The following is an 18189-nucleotide window of genomic DNA, read 5'->3' as shown; positions in this document are numbered from 1 at the left end:
TTTTTTTTTTTTTTGTTCCAGAACAAATAGAGAGTAGGGCCGGTTTCAACCGCTTTTGATCAGTCTACGAGAATGTCGCTAACAAATTAGTAGCACGATGCTGTCCATTGATTCAGTGGCCAGCAATTGTCTCAGTTTTCGAGACATAAATATCTTCTTGGTGTGGCTTGTTGAAAATCTTCTTCGCTTATTTCAGCCAACACCAGGAAAGGATTCAAATTAGAGGAGGGCTGTTTCATTGGTGGGGTTGACCCCAAGGAACCCTTCTGATCAGTCAGGGTTGATTCCGTTGTTGTCGCCATGGTGACGCTCCGTTCAGGTCTTTTCCGAGAATTTCTGCGTTTCCTGCCTTGAAATTTCCAAACATCATTAGAAATATTAGATCCCAAAATATCAGGCATTTCAACAGTAGTTCCGACATGTTTGGAGCCCATATTCTCTCCCGCGTCTTGGCGAGATTCTTGGAGCAAATTCTGAGTGTATTCTTGGTTGAGTCCCAGATCTTTCTCATCAGTAGATCCGAAAGCCATGTCCATACCATTGCTGACTACACTCAGGTCAAGCACCTCGTCGTTTCCCATAGTCAAGTCCATTGCCAGAGAGCTGGAAGGAGTCACGTTTGCAAGGGAAGAGAGTTCGAGCTTTCCAGAAACATTCTTGTGTGGTCTGCTTGGGTGCGGTTCCTGGTAGTCGTTCTCATCTATGTCGGCCAAAACTAGAAAAGGATTATTAGAAAGAGGAGATTTGGCGACGGGACATTCTGGTTTACTGGTGATTTCCTTGTAAGAAACAACTGTCCCAGTCCCAGAAGCTGATTCCACTTTTGTGCCAGTTCTTTTGCGAGAATTTCTGCGCTTTCTCCCCTGAACTTGCCACCCAGACTCCATGTCAATATCTGGGTTAGCGGCAGGCAGCAGAGCGATGGTTTCCACTTTGGACGTCTCAAGTTCCCCATTGAGAATAGAATTGTTGTCCGGGATCAAGTTTCCTTGCGTTCTTTTGATCTCATCAGTCTCAGTGTAGTCTACAACTACGGCTGGCTTCATAAAGATACCACCAGCCAAGGAGCCAAGCTTTGAGTCTGAAATAGAAGAAAGAACGGAAGAAGCACCAGTGTCCCCGTCGGACAATTCCCAAAAGCTACCGTCGCTTGATGGAGAGAAGGCAGTAGAGCAGTCTGTTTCTGTGGCCTTTGAATGTCTGGGATGAAAGGGACCAGAGGCAACAGCAATTTGAATTGAGATGAAATCAGCATTAGTGTTCCCACCAAGAGTCAGAATCTCAGGCTCAGCCCTAGAGGGGCCATAGTAGTATTCTTCGATTTGAACAACGTTCAAGTCCATGGTGGCAGATTCTGCCTGGACCGAGAGTTCAATAAGGAGAACGACAAGAAAATAGCCTGTGAGGCAGAGCGCGGCGAATTCCGAAACGCAATTGATGAGTCTGAAGCAAAAAATCACTTGTGCAATCATGCTGAAGCGTATGTTCGTGAAGAAGGGAGTGATGGACGAGAGTTTGCAAAAGGTGGAGCGAACACCTGTTTATATAGGAAAAGTGACTTTTTGCAGTCGGCCGCCTAACAAAGTATGGCTGCGAAATCAGGCTGTCGATTCGCGGATCGGCATCTATGTCGAGTTGCATAATAACTGTGAGGGACCCCGGGAAGACATACGTGCTCATGCCCTATATTATCACAAGTTCGAAATAATATGGGCGACGATTCTGGTATTTAGATTAGGTGGATCAAATGGGGAAAAGTTTTAGATGTTGGACGTCATTTCATTAGGGTTTTGACATAATATCTGACGGCACCCAAACAGATGTGCATAGATGGAGCAGGTGCTTTCGGAGATCATCGGCAAAAACTGATACTAGGATCTGAGATCTATACTCTCACGATTTCCACTAGCTTATGTTTCATGCGATGCCCTGGATTGACAAAAATACCAGCTTACTGTATTCACTGTGTTCTGTACTAGTACCAAAAATACCAGCACACTGTGTCTATTACGTTCTTGGCTGATACGGGCAACACCCGCTATCCTGTTTTAATATTAATAACTTGACATCCATCTTCCGTCTTGCCCTTGATTTCTTGGACGCCTGTTCGCAGGCATTCTAGTCACACGTGGGGGTTCATGCCAGTTGCAGCAGAGATCAACTCGCCGCCCTCTTACTGAACTTTAATAGAGCCAAATCCTCACATCCGCCAAGAAGGCTATGACGAGAAGAGCGCATAAATATCTGATTGCTGGTGGCTTGAAGGATTAGTGTCAATGGGCGCGAAAGAGGGAACACCTAATCTAGGTCAAGCTATAGCCTGGTGTCGGATATCACCTCTTAGTATTGCAAGCGTCCATGTCTTTTTATTGTCGCTGATATTATCTGAAGAGCTGAGTGATGGAAGGGGGAAAATTATTCTGTGACTTGTCGATATAGGGATGGCCCGGAGGCTTCTAGAGCCGGCGTGTCTATAGGCCACTAATCTGCGGAGATGCACACCCCACTGCAAAAGTGCCCGTTCATACCGTTGTCTTTATTTCCCCTTCGATGCTACTAGAATCTTGCGATGCCACTAGATCTTGATGCTACCACTACTACAATCTTTTGCTGCTACTGCCAACTTTCGGTCCTACTGCAATCTTGCGATGCTACTACAATCCTGCGATGCTACTAAAAACTTCCGATCTGCAACCTTCCGATACTACTACAACCCTTCGATGCTACAAAAATCTTTTGTTGCTACTTCAACCCTTCGATGCTACTACAACCTTTCGATACTACTACAACCTTTCGATACTACTACAACCCTTCGATGCTACTACAAACATTCGATGCTTCTACAGACATTCGATGCTTCTACAGACATCCGATTTTACTCCAAACTTCCGATGCTACTAGAATCCACAATATTCCCGTTTTTCTGGTCGTTCCACCTCCCAGTTTATTTACTGCAAAGCCACACTGGGCTCGGGTACTGCACAGCGCCGCCAGACCCAGGCCGCGTCCCAAGCCGTGCGTCACGTGACCCAGGCATTGGTGGCCGTGTCTGTTTCTCCCATACTACTTCGTCTCGCAAGATATCGCCCACAACACTCACTGCAATGGAAAAGCGTCGCAGCGAGTGTGAGCCGATGTGCTGCGTGGGGGCCGGTGGGAGGAAGAGGGGGCTGGTTGGAGGAAGAGGGGCGGTATTGGGAGGGGGCGTGGGGAAGGGGCTGTATTCAAAAACCTCGTTTATTAACATCCTCACTTCATTAACATTCTCTCTGCTTCTAAATTTTGGTATTAACCTACTCTCTTTACTAATCCACTCGCATATAGACCTACTTGGTGTGTTGACACCGTTGTAGTTTTCTCGTTTTATTGACTATTTGCTGGAATGCCTGGGGCTAGCTCCAGTAACCCCGAGATAAATGCAGATGCTGCCTCAAAGGCCACCAGCACGACTCAGATTCTCGTGCACAGCCTCATCGGGTATCAATTTTGCAAACCGTATAATCGCATTTCCGATGCGCTACTCGCGCAAGACGCGGAATTTGTCGACAATGTCCAACTTTCCCAACTTGAGCTCGTAGAGCTGTATCTTGGGGCTGGCCTTGCGCCTGAGAAGACGGTCCAAGTCGCCCGCCGTGCTCACCTTGTGTGTCTCGTGCTTTTCGCCGGCCTTGTCGCCAAAAACCAGGAAGATCTCCGTCCATTTCCAGGTGTCCTGGATATCGTTGTAGGGGCGGGTGGGGCCCTGGATGATTCTCTCCACGGTATAGCCCTCATTGTTGAGAAGAAAGATCTGCGGGTTCTGAATGTCGTATCTCAAGTACGTGGACCATTCTTGCACCGTCATTTGGGCCGCCCCGTCGCCCTGGATCAAAATGATTCGGCGCTTGCCGCCCAAATCTCTTTCTGCTCTCGAAACGCCAAACGTCGCTGGGAGCGCATACCCTATTGACTCGTAGAAGCTCTGTGCAATGATCGTGACGCCCTGGGGCAACCTCAAGTCCCACACTGCAAAGAGAAAAGTGCAAGTCTCGCAAACCACAATATCGTTGGGCCGCAAGTAGGCATTGAAAAAGTCCACCAACTTGTTTTGCGTGATAGTCTCCGCCGGCACTTTGTCCAACAACGCAAACTGCTTGATTTCTCGTTTCACGTTGATGTTGTTGACCTTGCCATCGTTGTGCATGAGCCGGGTGGGCTTGAATTGGGCAGCGAGTCGCTGTATCAAGTCGACAATCGAAAACAGCCTCTTTCCACTGGCTGGATCTTTTGTGTGAACATACTCGCCATCAATGAGAATGTAGTCTGGATGCACTTGCACCAGATCTGAAACTTGCCCAAAGTTCATAGAGTAGGCACCGGAGTTGATTTCATTGTTTGTATGGCCTAGAATCAACAAGAAGTCGGAGTCTTGCTCAAGAGACGCAGCCACGCCAGAGTCTGACGACAACTTCCCCCCGTAGACGCCAACAAAATTGGGCAATGTTTCGTCGATGTTTCGAGCCAAAAGCGTACTGAAGAGCTTCACGAAGTTCGAAGGCATTGCTTCCACAAAGTCATCCAAAGCATTCTGGCCACCAAACCGGCTGGCCAAAGCATCACCTAACACCGAGGGTTTCTCAGACACATACAACTTGTCCAAGATTCTGCATGTTACGTCTTTCAACAACGCCTCGTCGGTCAACTCGCTTATTTCCAATTGCTGCTGCAATCTGCTAGCAGGAACCATAATATCCGATACATTGCTGGGAATGTAGAGATAGCCCGGTCTTCTTTCCTGACAAATGTTTGCTAAGACTCGATCAATCTTTTCCAAGTTCTTGGAGGTGTCCGTATCCAAAGATTCTTGAATCACCGATAGGTTCTTTACAATGGGCTTGTAGACATCATGATCAGGAGACATCAAAGAGTTTTTATTTTGAACCAAATGATGTATATTTCTCACCTCCTCTGCATTTGCAATAAGAGCCTGCTCTGCCTGTTCTGTTGAAGTTGTTCCCACAATGTGCAACACGGGAGCATACTCGGCAAAGGCACCGGCAATGCCATTCAACGCTGAAAGCTCGCCAACGCCAAAAGTGGTGATCAAAACACTAAGACCATCAATCAGCTTTGCGTATCCATCGGCAGCATATGCGGCATTAAGCTCGTTGCAGAACCCCACAAACTCTAATTTTGCAGCAATTGACTCTGTGTAGAGATGCTCCAACAATGCCAAATTGAAATCACCGGGAATTCCAAAGATAGAGCGAATCTTGGGGCTGGCCTGGCATACTCTCAAAAACAAATATTCACCCAAAGGGATAAGTGTTGTATGTGTTTCGAACAAAGTAGGCATTTCTTTGGATGGGGCCTGAATGACAATGGGTGACATGTCGAGTGCTTCTAAGATATTGCTTTAGAGAAGAAATCTTTTTTTTTTTTGGTAGATCAATGATAAAAAAAGAGGGCCGTTTCTTCATACGAGTGGAATTTGAATTGTATTTGTATATATGAATCAGCTATGTATTCAGCTTAAATTGTAAGTAGTATACTATGAAATTAGCGCGAACTCTTACCAGTCGCTGCATAAAACTCTGGTATATGTTTTCGCACAGTATGGCAGAACCCAGCAAATGGAAATAATAGGCATTGAATCGCACACCGGGCTTGATGGACAACTTTGTTTCTTTTTTCTTTTTCTTTGCTTTGTGTGTTTTTTGTTTTTCGAGTTCCTTTGCTTTTACAAATAGCCTAATAAATTTATTGTATTGATACCGACTTGGGTTTACATGAACATTGTTGAGGCACCAGGTTGGAGAGCTCTTTGAGCCTCATTTCTGTGAAAGTATTGCCCATTATCTGGATTTCACTAATGGATTTCCGCGCTTTATTCTGATCTCCCAAAACAGCATTTGTTGCATAGAATGTCCTAGTGGTACTTGCATATCCGTACACCTGAAATCCAGTCCTATGTGTGCAATGAAGTTACCTATTTTCTTCGAGTATTCTCGGTTTCGCTTTTCTAGCTTTGTATATGAATTAATATTGTGGTTGTAGCAGTATGTGACTTTTTAAATATGAAAAATTTCTAAATGATCCTCAAACTGCTAAAATTCGAAAATAATTCAGAATGATGTTCAGAGAAGTTTATGTTAATGATTGCAAATTTGGAAAACATTCTTCGTAAAACTTCTATTACATCAAAAAGGTTCCAGGGCTCTATTTCTGACATCACTCAAAATTTGAGATTTTATTTCTAAAGAAGAGCTTATCACAAGGTTCCATACTACATGCTCCTTTATAAGGTCATTTGATCGATTTTGCTAATTTCCTATTTCCTCCCAAGAAAGGTGTTGAACCTCTGTGGCACATCCAACTTGCCTAATTCAAGTTCAAAGAGGCGTATTTTTGAGGTTCCATTTTCCTCAAGAAGACAATCCAACTGAGCTTGCGTGGTGATTTTCTTGGCTTCGTGTTGTTTTTCCGTTTCGTCCCCGAAGATCTTGAAAAATGCGGTCCAATTCCATGAGTCTTGGATGTCGTTGTATGAACGCATTGGACCTTTAATGACTCGCTCCACTGTGTATCCCCTGTTATTGAGGAGAAAGATCTCTGGGGACTGGATCTCGTATCTCAAAAATGTGGACAATTCTTGGATTGTCATCTGTGCAGAGCCATCTCCTTGAATCAAAATCACTCTTCTGTTCGTGCCCAAGTCTCTCTCGGCTCGGCAAATACCAAAAGTTGCGGGAAGTGCATACCCAATGGACCCATAAAAGTTTTGAGAAAAGAACCTGACATCTTTAGGAAATTTTATGTCGGAGATTCCGAAGAGAAAGCTGCAGGTTTCACATACTAATATGTCGTTTGGTCTCAAGTAACTGTTGAAAAAGTCAGTCAATTTGTTTTGAGTTATTGAATCAGCTGCACTGTTATCTGAAGCAAAGTGCTTGACTTTGTGCACCAGTTTGATGTTATCAAGTAGCTCACTGTTGTTCACGAGCTTGTGAGGATTGAAGTCGGCACATAACTCGCCAATGATGTCAGCAATAGAAAACAGACGTCTTCCCGTCTTTTTGCTTTTCACAATAGTGTACTCGCCATCGATGAAAACGTAGTTGGGGTGAATCTCCACTACTTCTGAGACCTGGCTGAAGTCACTGGTGTACGCCCCCGAGTTAATTTCATTATTGGCACAACCAAGAATAAGCAAGAAGTCCGTGTCTTTTTCGAGAGCTTGAATAACATCAGGTCCAGAGGACATGTTTCCACTATAAACACCAACAAAGTTGGGTAAATGTTCATCGAAATTTCTCCCCATGGGCGTCGTGGCCACCTTGACAAAATTTACGGGCAAGATAGCCACAAATCTGTCCAAAACCTCCTGCGCTCCAAACCGGTCAGCCAAAGCGTCACCTAATATAGTAGGCTTTCTAGAGGCGTACAACTTGGCCAATATTTTCAGAGACAATTCGGCCAAAAGTCCGTCATCTGAAACCAGATTGAAATTCAAGGGCAGTTTCAAGCGGCTGCTTGGAACCATAATATCGGGGACGTCCCGTGGAACAAAAAGATATCCTGGCCGTCTTTCTTGCAAGATAGAAATCAAAACTCTATCGACCTTTTCTAAGTTGTGTGTTATATCAGAGCTCAAAGATTCTTGCGCAACAGAAAAATCTTTCACAACCGACTTATACACATCATGGTTTGGCGAGCCCAATGGGTCTATGTTTTGTACCAAGTGATGAATATTTCTAACAGACAGAATATTGGCGATACGAGCCTGCTCTGCCTGTTCTGTTGAAGTTGTTCCCACAATGTGCAACACGGGAGCATACTCGGCAAAGGCACCGGCAATGCCATTCAACGCTGAAAGCTCGCCAACGCCAAAAGTGGTGATCAAAACACTAAGACCATCAATAAGCTTTGCGTATCCATCGGCAGCATATGCGGCATTAAGCTCGTTGCAGAACCCCACAAACTCTAATTTTGCAGCAATTGACTCTGTGTAGAGATGCTCCAACAACGCCAAATTGAAATCACCGGGAATTCCGAAGACAGAGCGAATCTTGGGGCTGGCCTGGCATACTCTCAAAAACAAATATTCACCCAAAGGAATCTGTGTTTCGGTGGAGAGTGGGGCACTTCCTTCTTCTGAAGATGCTGTTGTGATTGGCGCCATGATCTAATTATTTGATTGTTTTCGAAGACAAAGATTGCTTAATATATTTTGCTAGAGATGATTTCGAGCAAGTGGGTGGATGTCAATAATTGGCTTTTTAGCACGTTTGTACTTGGTAAAATTTCTGAAAATATTGGAGTGATTGCGTCGCTGCAAAGCCGGAAAGTCGCAGAATCTGTACACTTTTTGGTCCATAGCCTGTCATTGTAAGAATGAGTTTTTGCGAATTATAACTTCACGTGTTTTTTTTTTGTACTAAATACAAGATGTACTCTTATGTAGTCTCGCTAAGTGGATGAGCATTGAAGTTGTTATAAGTGTTATGGTAAGAGCATTGTATTGGATTTCACGCGTCTCGAAATATGGATACAAAAGACATATTGGGGGCGGGAATATCCAGTCAGATCCTCAAATGAAAGAAAAATAATTGATTGCTATTCAAACATTCAACTTTTTTTTTGAAGCCAAAGAATTGCTTACTTCTAGTGACAGGTTTCAATTTGAGAGGTCAACGTTGCTTCTTGGTGTTTGATATTTTCCATAAAAGGCCCAATCTCAGTGAATAATTGAGAAGCATTTGTATCATACGGATTGTCGACACAAAAAAAGAGGGTACCTCTTCAAATAATTCACTATGGCATCTAAAGATACGATAAGCAGACGGCGAATATTGATGATGTGCATGAGACGGTGCCTTCAAAATGTTCATTCTTAATTATAATTTTTAAGACCAAGACTCCTTCTAACGTGAAATGGGCGAACACGTCAAGATATTAAAATTGGTCGAGAAAAATTAGTGGCTTTCAATCATGATATATATCTGATCCCATCTCTTATTGCTTTGGGCTGATTCCAAACCGTCTCGGTTGCTACCATCCACCCGAAGGCATACTGTTATCACACCAGACGATCGTCTTTATTTTCATCGAGAAACAGGAAGCCCAGAACAAAGGGGACGTCTTTTGTACATTTTTCCACTAATTCCATCAACAAGTCCACTACATACATCTGTGTTCGAAAAATTGTTCATTGGTCTGTTTTACAATCTATTTAAACCCTGAATTTCAGGGCCATTTCAACCGCAGCCGCTCCCCAGTCTTCGCCGTGGTTATGCATTTTGCCCTCAATAAGCCCTGCCCTGGCCTCGGCTTGCTCGTCTGTAAGACATGTCAAGACACCAAAAATAACGGGGAGTCCGAGCTCGAAATTGAGCTTCATTAACTGATGGGTCACAGAGTCACAGATGTACTCGAAGTGCATGGTCAGGCCCTTGATCAAAACACCGATGGGGATCACAGCATCCAAAGGCTGGTCCAATTTCTGGTACTTTTCGGTGAGGAGCTTGGTTCCATAAGGCAACTCGAAAGAGCCCGGAATGGACTCAACAATAATGTTTTCTTCTTTGACTCCCAAATCTTTCAATCTGTCAACACAGCCCTTGACCAAGTTGGCGATGATGGACTCATTCCAACGGGCATGAAGAATACCGATTCTCAACGAAGAGCCTGTCTGTTAGTACGAGCAAATTGACACACAGTGAGCCCTGGCCGTTGATTAAATTCTTGTTTGACTAGGAGACTTGCCACAAACAGAAAAATAGTGTGAGGCGGAAATCATGACCAGAGTCTTGTGTTCGATATTATAAATTATGATGAATCCTCGAAGGCAAATGCGACTGGCCTAATTACGTCACGTGCTGGACGGCCACAAATCACTCGATTCACAGAATAAACATACCATCATATTTTTGGTCAACCTGACCCAATCCTTTGACAGCCATTTTGATTTCTTATAGGTTTAGTGGTTTATCTACGGACGAGATATTGCAGGACTAGTGCGCTTTGTCAGACAGGTGGACGCGGACTTCAGTGGATGTTGCCCGAAGTCACGTGACCGGAACATCGTTACCGAAATGAAAAAAGCCTTTGGCAGCGCCAGGTTGCAGAAATTCAAAATAAAGAGAGATAGAGCGGAAGAATGAAACATTATCTGGAAATTTCTTCAAACTTGTGACTACATGTAAATTTTTTATTAATATTGTCAGATACCTGAATAGGTGCGAAACATAAATACCAAAAAATATACCATTGCGTGAAGCATAAACGAAAAATACAACATCTTGCAAAATAATCTTAAAAATTAACCGCGTTCTGAGTGAATTATTTCCAAAAACTCAAAAACGTCGAATCTCATTTTTGCATGTTCTTAACGTGTGTCATCTTTCGCATGAACCATTATCCATATTCCTCGAAGAATGCCGATACTCATGTATTCTGGTCTTCGACCTATGCTTCCTGCATCATCATCCAATTAAATATAGTGGGTCATTGAACCGAAGGCTTTGATGCAAGGTATTTATTTCTACACTATTATCGATCAGGCCCATACCTGAAATCAGATATATCACCACCTAGCAAAGGACGACCGCCAGCTCCCTACTCAAAAAACTTCTAGGCCTTCACTGTCAAGTTCCTTCTAAGCTGGACATTATTTAACTATTGTAATTTATTGTTCGAAATGAGTGCTTTTTGTATATATAACTTCGATCTTTCTAAGAAGATCTCTTCCCGACCAAAGTTATCAACCTTTGAGGGACATCCAATTTGGCTAGCTTAAGCTCATAGAAGCGAATCTTAGCACTAGCCTTGTGGCCAACAAGACTTTCCAAGTCACTCGTAGTATTAATTTTTTCGGCCACGTGCTTCTCACCCTTCTTGTCTCCAAAGATCTTAAAGAGCTCGGTCCAGTCCCAAGTGTCTTGAATGTCATTGTAAGAGCGCGTTGGACCTTTGATAACTCTCTCCACAGTATAGCCCTCGTTGTTGAGAAGGAAAATCTCAGGAGCCTGGGTTTCGTATCTCAAAAACGTGGACAATTCCTGGATTGTCATCTGTGCAGAGCCATCACCCTGAACCAAGACAACTCTTCTGTTCGTACCCAAATCTCTTTCGGCTCTAGAAACACCGAAAGTTGCTGGGAGTGCATACCCAATGGACCCGTAGAAGTTTTGGGAAAAGAACCGCACGCCTCTCGGGAACCTGATATCCGACACGCCGAAGAGGAAGCTACATGTCTCCACAATCAAGATGTCGTTTGGACGCAAGTAGCTGTTGAAGAAGTCAATCAACTTGTTTTGGGTAAGCACTTCTGCGGGAACATCGTCTGTGAGCGATAATTGTCTGAGCTCAGGCTTGGTTCTGATGTGAGTCTCCCCATCATTGTGTTCGAGTCTCTCAGGCTCAAAGTTAGCAGCAAGACTCTCCATTAAATCGACAATGGAAAACAGTCTCTTTCCAGTTTTCGCATCCTTCACGATTATGTATTCCCCGTCAATTAACACATAGTCTGGATGCACTTCGACGTAGTTGGAGACCCGGCTCAAATCTGTAGTGTAAACTCCAGTGTTGATCTCGTTGTTCAAATGACCAAGCGACAACAAGAAATCCGTTTCATTCTCAATAGCAACATTGACTTCGGGGTCCGAGGATAACTTGCCTGCATAAATGCCAATGTAGTTTGGCAAGCCCTCGTCAATATTTCTTCCGAGAGCTGTGGAAAACAACTTCACGAAATTCGAGGGCATGGCCTCAACAAAAGAAGTGAAAGCGTTTTGGGCCCCGAAGCGGTCCGTCAATGCGCCTCCCAAGATGGAGGGGCTTGTGGACGCATACAATTTATTCAAAATCGTTAGCGAAACTTCTGCCAATAATGCCTCGTTGTTGAGCTCGCTCAAATCCAAAGGCTGTGCCAATCTTGCCTTAGGAACGGTAATGTCGGGAATGTCGCTAGGAATGTATATGTAGCCCGGTCTCTTCTCGTGCAAAATCGTGATCAACACATTGTCGATCTTGTCCAAGTTGGAAAGCACGTTGTGGTCCAAAGATTCCTGCACCACCGAAAACCCATCGACGATCGACTTATACACGTCGTGGTTAGGTGCCGCCAACGCGTTTTTGTTCTGCACCAAATGATGGATGTTTCGGACATCTTGAGGCGCAACACTTTGTGCCTGGTCGGATTGTTTGGTGGAAGTTGTGCCCACAATATGTAAGACCGGGGCATATTCGGCAAATGCACCTGCAATGCCGTTTGTTGCCGAAAGCTCACCCACGCCGTAGGTGGTGATCAACACACTCAAATCTTCAATGACCTTGGCATATCCGTCGGCAGCGTAGGCTGCATTGAGCTCATTGCAGAATCCTACAAACTCAACCTTTTCAGCGACAGAGGCAGTGTAGAGATGCTCCAATAAAGCCAAGTTGAAGTCACCGGGGATTCCAAAAACGGAGCGTATCTTAGGACTAGCTTGGCAGATCCTGAGAAAAAGGTACTCACCTAAAGGAATCTCCTCGCTAGTAGCAGAATATTGAGGTATATTCTCTTCTGATGGTGCACTAGTAATGACAGGGGCCATGGTGATTAAAGTATGTTTTGAATAATTCAAGTAAAAAACAGTTGGGAGATAAGCGAACTATAAACTTTTTGATTTAAGATATTTCTGATTTACCGACTTGGAGGAAGAAGCCAACTTTATATACGTGTCACTTTAGAGAGCCGTAAGCGAGAGAGGCTCTGCCATTTTTTCGGAGTGCTACAGGATGTCGGCATTAGCCTGTTGTTTCATACTTAATTGACGCCCCGCATGAAGTTTAACTTCACTGAGAGGGGAACTCACGTCCAAGAATGCCGTGCAGGTAAGAGGCTAGTCATGGGGTCTAGGCAACCCTAACATGCACACGATTCTTGGGGAGTAGATCACCAGAATTCCGGACAAATCATAAGCATACTTTGAGAAGTTTCTTTTCTCAATAATTAATTCTCTTATTTTATTTTAGAAAGCTAAGAGAAGCACACGAGGTGCAGTAAAGAGTGTAACGGGCACCACAAAGCTGGAGTCTATTTTTTGACTTTCAACTTTTGCTCTTCCAGAAAAAAAGACGTGACCCTCATGACTGACTTTGAGAAGCAAGGCTCAGAAACGAGGATGGCAGACTTGGACTCAACTGGCATCATACCGTCATTTCTTGCCCACGGGATTAGCTCTTGAATATGAAAGACTTGGTTGCTTCACGACCGTCGCTTTCGCCTTCTTAATTGTTTCCATGAACCATTGATAATTGCATGGGCTTCTTTTTCCTTGTGCTATTTAAGCGTTTCATATCTGAACGAAGAACCCAGCCAGTCATCCAAATCTATTTGAGCGTGAGCTATTGCTACTTTCCCAGCAACATAGCATTGCGGCTGAACGGCGAAGAATCTCGGCACCTTCTTGGTCATCTGAACACTCTTGTGAATATAGAGGCATTTGCTGAGAAGACTCATTTCAATTTCATTTGCATCCAGTGCTTTCCACACACAATGGATTCATTCGATTGCAATTCCTACTTCTTCCACACACGCATCTCCATACAATCCATTTGATGCGCAGCCCAAGTGGGACTGAGCGCAAACCAGCTTGATGTCCAAAGTCGACATGGCCCTCTCCTAGTCTCGAGCCCAGTCGGCCAGCTGTATGTACTCATAGTAGAATGCAATGATCTGCAAGTGGGCGTCAAACACAATGTGCTCGTCTGCGCCGTGTGCATGTGCTTGCACATTCGGCACCAAGCCGGGCCGGTACCTGTATATGTGCTTGCTGAGATCCCAGTAGTGCTTGGAGTCTGTGTTTCCAGGAGCCATGCCAGGCACGGGGAGGATCGGCGTGCCGTCGAATTCCGCCATTGTTCCCTCGCATACTTCCTCGTATACGTGTCTCAAAGTACCAGCCAAAAGTGCCCAGTGCTCGTCGTATACCGGCGTGGCAGGCGCAGGCTCAAGCAGGTCCATGTAAGAAATAGAGAAATGGCCGTTTTGGGTGCGGGGCACTATTTCGCTGCCGCCGGCGTCGATGCCTAGCCCGTACCTGTCCGCCACCGCACCCACAATCGCCATGTTCCGATCAAGCACCTCCTGCACGCTGCTTTCCACGGCGATCCGGTGGTTGACAAGCACCTCTACGTATTCCGGTAGGGCATTGGATTTGACCCCGCCGTGAATAATGTCTACCGCCTGGGAAGTCGTGACAAGGTACCGACTGGTCAAGTCTGAGTTGTAGATTTTTTCTGCCACTAGCTGGCGTGCCCGAGGACAGGAGTCCAGGTGTCGGATGGCTCGTTTTAGCCCCGGCTCCATTTCCGCCGAGTGTGCCGCAAGACACTGGTACTGGGCAAAAGTCGGGTTGCGAGCCGTGAACATGGGCAGAAACGGCGCATTTTCCAAACGCGTCACAAGCTCGGAGACAATTCCAATGGCCGTGTGGTCCGGCGGAACGGAGGAATGGCCGCCGGGCGTGTTCAAGCTCACCACGTAGTTCAAGGAGCCCTTTTGCGAGGTGCCAATCAAAGCAAGCGCCACATCGCCCATTTTCACGAGGCTCTGTCCACCCTCATCGAAAACAGCGTAGAAGCCACCCGGGCCATATCTGGCAAGAAGAAACAGGCCTATATTTCGAGCGCCGTTGTCGCCGCCGATTTCCTCGTCGAAGCCAAAGGCAAAAACGACCGTCCGCCGGGGCCGGAACCCTTCTGCATGTAGAGCCTCGGCCGCCTCCAACAAGCCGATAAGCAAATTCTTGCAGTCGGCCGAGCCGCGGCCCCAGAGCCGGGTGCCATCATAAACGCCTTCAAAAGGCGGATACGTCCACTGGTCCAAAGACGCCTCCTGAATAGGGACGACGTCTTGGTGTGCTCCTAGCAATAGGGGCCGGAGCCCTGCATCGGACCCGGGCCACGTGATCACCAAGCCCCAGCTGTTGACCTTCTCCACCTGGCAGAACCGCCACAACTCCGGGAACGTCGCCTGCAAGTAGTCGTGGAAAGGCGCGAATTTCTCGTGCCAGTACGCCGGGTCTTGGTCCACCGACGGAGCCGAGTCGGTCACGTGAGTCTGGATTCGGACGGCGCCGGCTAATTTGGCGGCGGACTGGTTGCGGAACCCCGCGTCGTACATAATGCTCATCAAAGTACGGTTGTCTCGGTAGAAGCTGTCTGGCCGGATCTATCCAGGGATGGGGCACGCGGGTGGCTCTACAGGTTTTACCGACTCTAATCCGTAGAAATTTTTGAGACCTGAAGCGGCAAACAACGTCACCGCACAGAGCGACACTGCCTTGAGTAAATACACGCCATACGTACTGCGTTGGGTTTGGATCTCGTTGGGTTTTCCATACATTGGGTGACAAAGAAACGGGTGCAGTAAGAATCGCAAGGCCTGGCTTATCAGGATTAGAGGAGAGGACCTGCTGCCGTGCGTGTGGAAATGCAGGTCGCGTAAGTAAAAAGGCTACTTTACGCGGCGAACACCCTGGGAAGCCTGCGGGAACCGGTCATTTGAGTGTCGTTGGACAGAAACTGCATGTGCCTGCATACGTGTCTCGGCTCGATGCGCGTCTCGCGGCGCTTCCTACGGGTAAACGTGAATACACGAGCAAGTGGGCTTCAATGGATGAGATTCATTGGCGAGGACACATGGTGGAGTTTCAAGGAGTCTTGTAGGAGGGGTGGTAAAATTTGAGCAGGAGAAGGCAGGATAGTGATGAATGCATGTGAAGGCCCAACCTACTGGCGAGGACAATCATGTGCGGCGCAAAATTACTCAAACCTTTCCTGAATTTAGGCACAGCTTCTCACTCCACAAGCATTGTAGGTATACCTTTGATGTTGCATTTAAGCTGTGTTTGAAAATACGGTTAGGGTTTTTGTAATGGGCGAGGAGAGTTACCAACCTATACTTTCGTCTAGCCAAAATTCTCAGCAAGTGATGTATTTGGCTAAGGGTGCTATGGCTAAAAAACGTGTATATAGAAATGGAAAATTATCTAGACGCAACGGCTGGTGCTCAATTTATGAAACTTCGGGCCTATTCTGCACTGGAATGGCTCCTGAAAGAGACTTGAGTAGGGCACAGCTGAAAGTTTACCGGACATTCCAGTTCTAGATCCGTAAGAGGAAGCCATATATCATAACGCCCATTATTTTAAGGACTTTAACTGAACGCATACTTGTATCTTTCCGAATGGGATTGGCAAATGTTGGCATAATAATCGAGCCAGCTAAATATAACAAGCAAGGTGAGCCAGATTGTTCTCTACAAGAAGAACAAGGCAGATGTGCTTGCGCTTACCGAATTAACTTGGGTTCGAGGGAATCGGTATTAATCATGGTATTACATATACACATGATGCGATAATCCTAGCAGATTATCTCTGTTCTTTGATGGACTAATAAAGTGGTGATGCACATAAAGGAACAAGTCATGTCGACTGCTCTGACCACGGTATTTTATGGCTGACTATGTTGCCAGATCTGAAATCATATCAGGGGAATGCTTTGCTATATACCCATCTGATACGGACGTGGCCTTGTCCAATTGCAGCATGACAGTGCACTTACAGAGCTGAAGTCAGTTTCGGTTTGTGTCTATAGGTAGAGGTTTTTCATAAATGTTACTGAAATAATGACATTACTCAGCTTTGTTTATGTTTTTCACCTGTCCTTCCTCCCTGCCTTGCCCTATTGTCTTGTTTTTGAAAACTTCAAGTTGTTTTCACTCTCCAAACCATTCATCTATTGAGGTTTGCTTTTTTCTCAATAGCTTCCTCATCCGGCCATACATATATTGATGAAGCCTTAACTGTCGTATACCATTCAACAACAAATCTCTATTGAAGCACAACAATAACTTACGACTTATCAGATGGGTAATCAAAAGCTACCAGCAATATTTTTTCGGTTGAGTTACACATGAAGACGTTTGAAACAATGCATCAAAACTTTGAGTACCACAAGAAACCCGTGAAAAACATACCACTCAGCCACATACGGCGCTGTTACATTCTCGATTTGTTCTTTTCTTGGCAGTACCGCCTGAAATGTTAACATTGAAGGGCGCAGATGATTCACTGCTAAGCAAAACTATCATCATGTTTTTAATGACTATAGTTGCCCAATTCATCAAAACCCACAAAAAGCTTGAGTACGCAAGACATGTATAACAGAGATAACTGGCGAGAGCCCCATATGATTGCCTGCTGAGAAGCCAGAGTCAGTAAGACAGCCGGATATCTTCCACGCCCAGTTTATAGCCTCCATTCATCGTCAAACGACATAATTTTGACACCAAAAGCCTCATATTGTCTATCCACAGATTTGCCTCTTCCATTCACTGAGCAAGCTTTCTGCAGCCAGATGGCTTTCAGGATTCAGGTTTGAATCATCAGAAAAAGTCTTCATTTTAAAATGAGGATTGACAGTCTCAGAAGTGGGCCAGTCAAAGTCGTCAACAACAAAACATGGAGGTCCCAAGGCATCTTCAGAGAACCCCAGAAATATCAAGTCCCTACTGTCTTCTATAATGACTCTGTCGTTGGCTACCAAAGCATAGACTTGACAGTTTCTCATGTTGTGGATTCGGAGCTGGTGACACTCTAAAATAAGAACCAGGTTTTCGACATCATGTAGAATTATGGGCCCGTCACACCGAATGGCCACCAGACAGCTTTTGAGGCCTTGCGCATGGATGGACCAAGGCAATTCATCCTGTTTTCTGGCACCCAAAATCGTGCTTGTCTCGAGATCTTCAAGATACACATGCAGCTTAGCATTGTCAGGGCCCAAGAGAATACTCTCTCCGATTTTTCCACTAGTTTTGGGCGGTTCAAACTGACTCACCACTTCTCGTTTTAAAACCTGGCTTTTCGTCACAGCAGGTGGCACAGGAGGTCCCACGAATGATAGCCGGGTGGCACTTGTTTCAAGATCTGCTTTGTCGACTGCCCGAAAAAGCTTATACATGTTGTTCTTTACCTGCCGGCGCTCGTAAGGTGTGGCCTGACCACCGCCGTTTATGTAATCAGCAAACTGCTGATTCACCCGTATTATATCGTCTTTTAGAGCTGTGGCTACATGGCCTTCCTCACATCTTTTGAGCAAGTCTAGTTGTTAGTATCTCCGTTGCTTGTGGGTACATACACGACCCATTGTTGGACCAAT

At 45.4% G+C, this 18189-nt stretch overlaps 6 protein-coding genes across 6 annotated transcripts; all 6 read right to left on the bottom strand.

Moving 5' to 3' along the window:
• Positions 1-119: 119 nt before the first annotated feature.
• On the bottom strand, positions 120-418 carry METBIDRAFT_31042 (uncharacterized protein; the record flags this gene model as incomplete). Its single annotated transcript, XM_018855758.1, has 1 exon — positions 120-418. A coding segment is annotated over exon 1 (231 nt), but the record flags the coding sequence as incomplete, so codon positions are not given.
• Positions 419-3076: 2658 nt separating this feature from the next.
• Positions 3077-8161, bottom strand: METBIDRAFT_86753 (pyruvate decarboxylase; the record flags this gene model as incomplete). The annotated part of the gene is made up of 2 exons (XM_018859265.1): positions 3077-5185; positions 7976-8161. 2 exons carry the CDS (start codon positions 8159-8161, stop codon positions 3518-3520), a joined length of 1854 nt encoding a protein of 617 aa, XP_018712576.1. The 3' UTR covers positions 3077-3517.
• Positions 8162-9211: 1050 nt separating this feature from the next.
• On the bottom strand, positions 9212-9971 carry METBIDRAFT_86752 (6,7-dimethyl-8-ribityllumazine synthase; the record flags this gene model as incomplete). The annotated part of the gene is made up of 2 exons (XM_018859264.1): positions 9899-9971; positions 9212-9666 (listed from the first exon to the last, which is right to left on the bottom strand). Exons 1-2 carry the CDS (start codon positions 9939-9941, stop codon positions 9212-9214), a joined length of 498 nt encoding a protein of 165 aa, XP_018712575.1. The 5' UTR covers positions 9942-9971.
• A 741-nt stretch (positions 9972-10712) lies between these two features.
• Positions 10713-12575, bottom strand: METBIDRAFT_39027 (pyruvate decarboxylase; the record flags this gene model as incomplete). The annotated part of the gene is made up of 1 exon (XM_018857082.1): positions 10713-12575. One exon carries the CDS (start codon positions 12573-12575, stop codon positions 10713-10715), a length of 1863 nt encoding a protein of 620 aa, XP_018712574.1.
• Positions 12576-13613: 1038 nt separating this feature from the next.
• METBIDRAFT_145993 (M20 family metallopeptidase) lies at positions 13614-15529 on the bottom strand. The gene has a single exon (XM_018854519.1). It carries the CDS (start codon positions 15155-15157, stop codon positions 13646-13648), a length of 1512 nt encoding a protein of 503 aa, XP_018712573.1. The 5' UTR covers positions 15158-15529; the 3' UTR covers positions 13614-13645.
• Positions 15530-17409: 1880 nt separating this feature from the next.
• Positions 17410-17736, bottom strand: METBIDRAFT_21709 (uncharacterized protein; the record flags this gene model as incomplete). Its single annotated transcript, XM_018855095.1, has 1 exon — positions 17410-17736. A coding segment is annotated over one exon (327 nt), but the record flags the coding sequence as incomplete, so codon positions are not given.
• Positions 17737-18189: the final 453 nt, after the last annotated feature.

The sequence above is a fragment of the Metschnikowia bicuspidata genome (genome assembly GCF_001664035.1).
Source record: "Metschnikowia bicuspidata var. bicuspidata NRRL YB-4993 chromosome Unknown METBIscaffold_2, whole genome shotgun sequence".
NCBI lineage: Eukaryota > Fungi > Ascomycota > Pichiomycetes > Serinales > Metschnikowiaceae > Metschnikowia > Metschnikowia bicuspidata.
Note: the sequence above shows the minus strand (reverse complement) of the source record. Positions and strands in the feature narration are given on the sequence as shown.

Bases quoted from the DNA above. Each gene is read 5' to 3' on its own strand.
- METBIDRAFT_145993 (XM_018854519.1), bottom strand. From the start codon at position 15,157: ATGAGCATTATGTACGACGCGGGGTTCCGCAACCAGTCCGCCGCCAAA.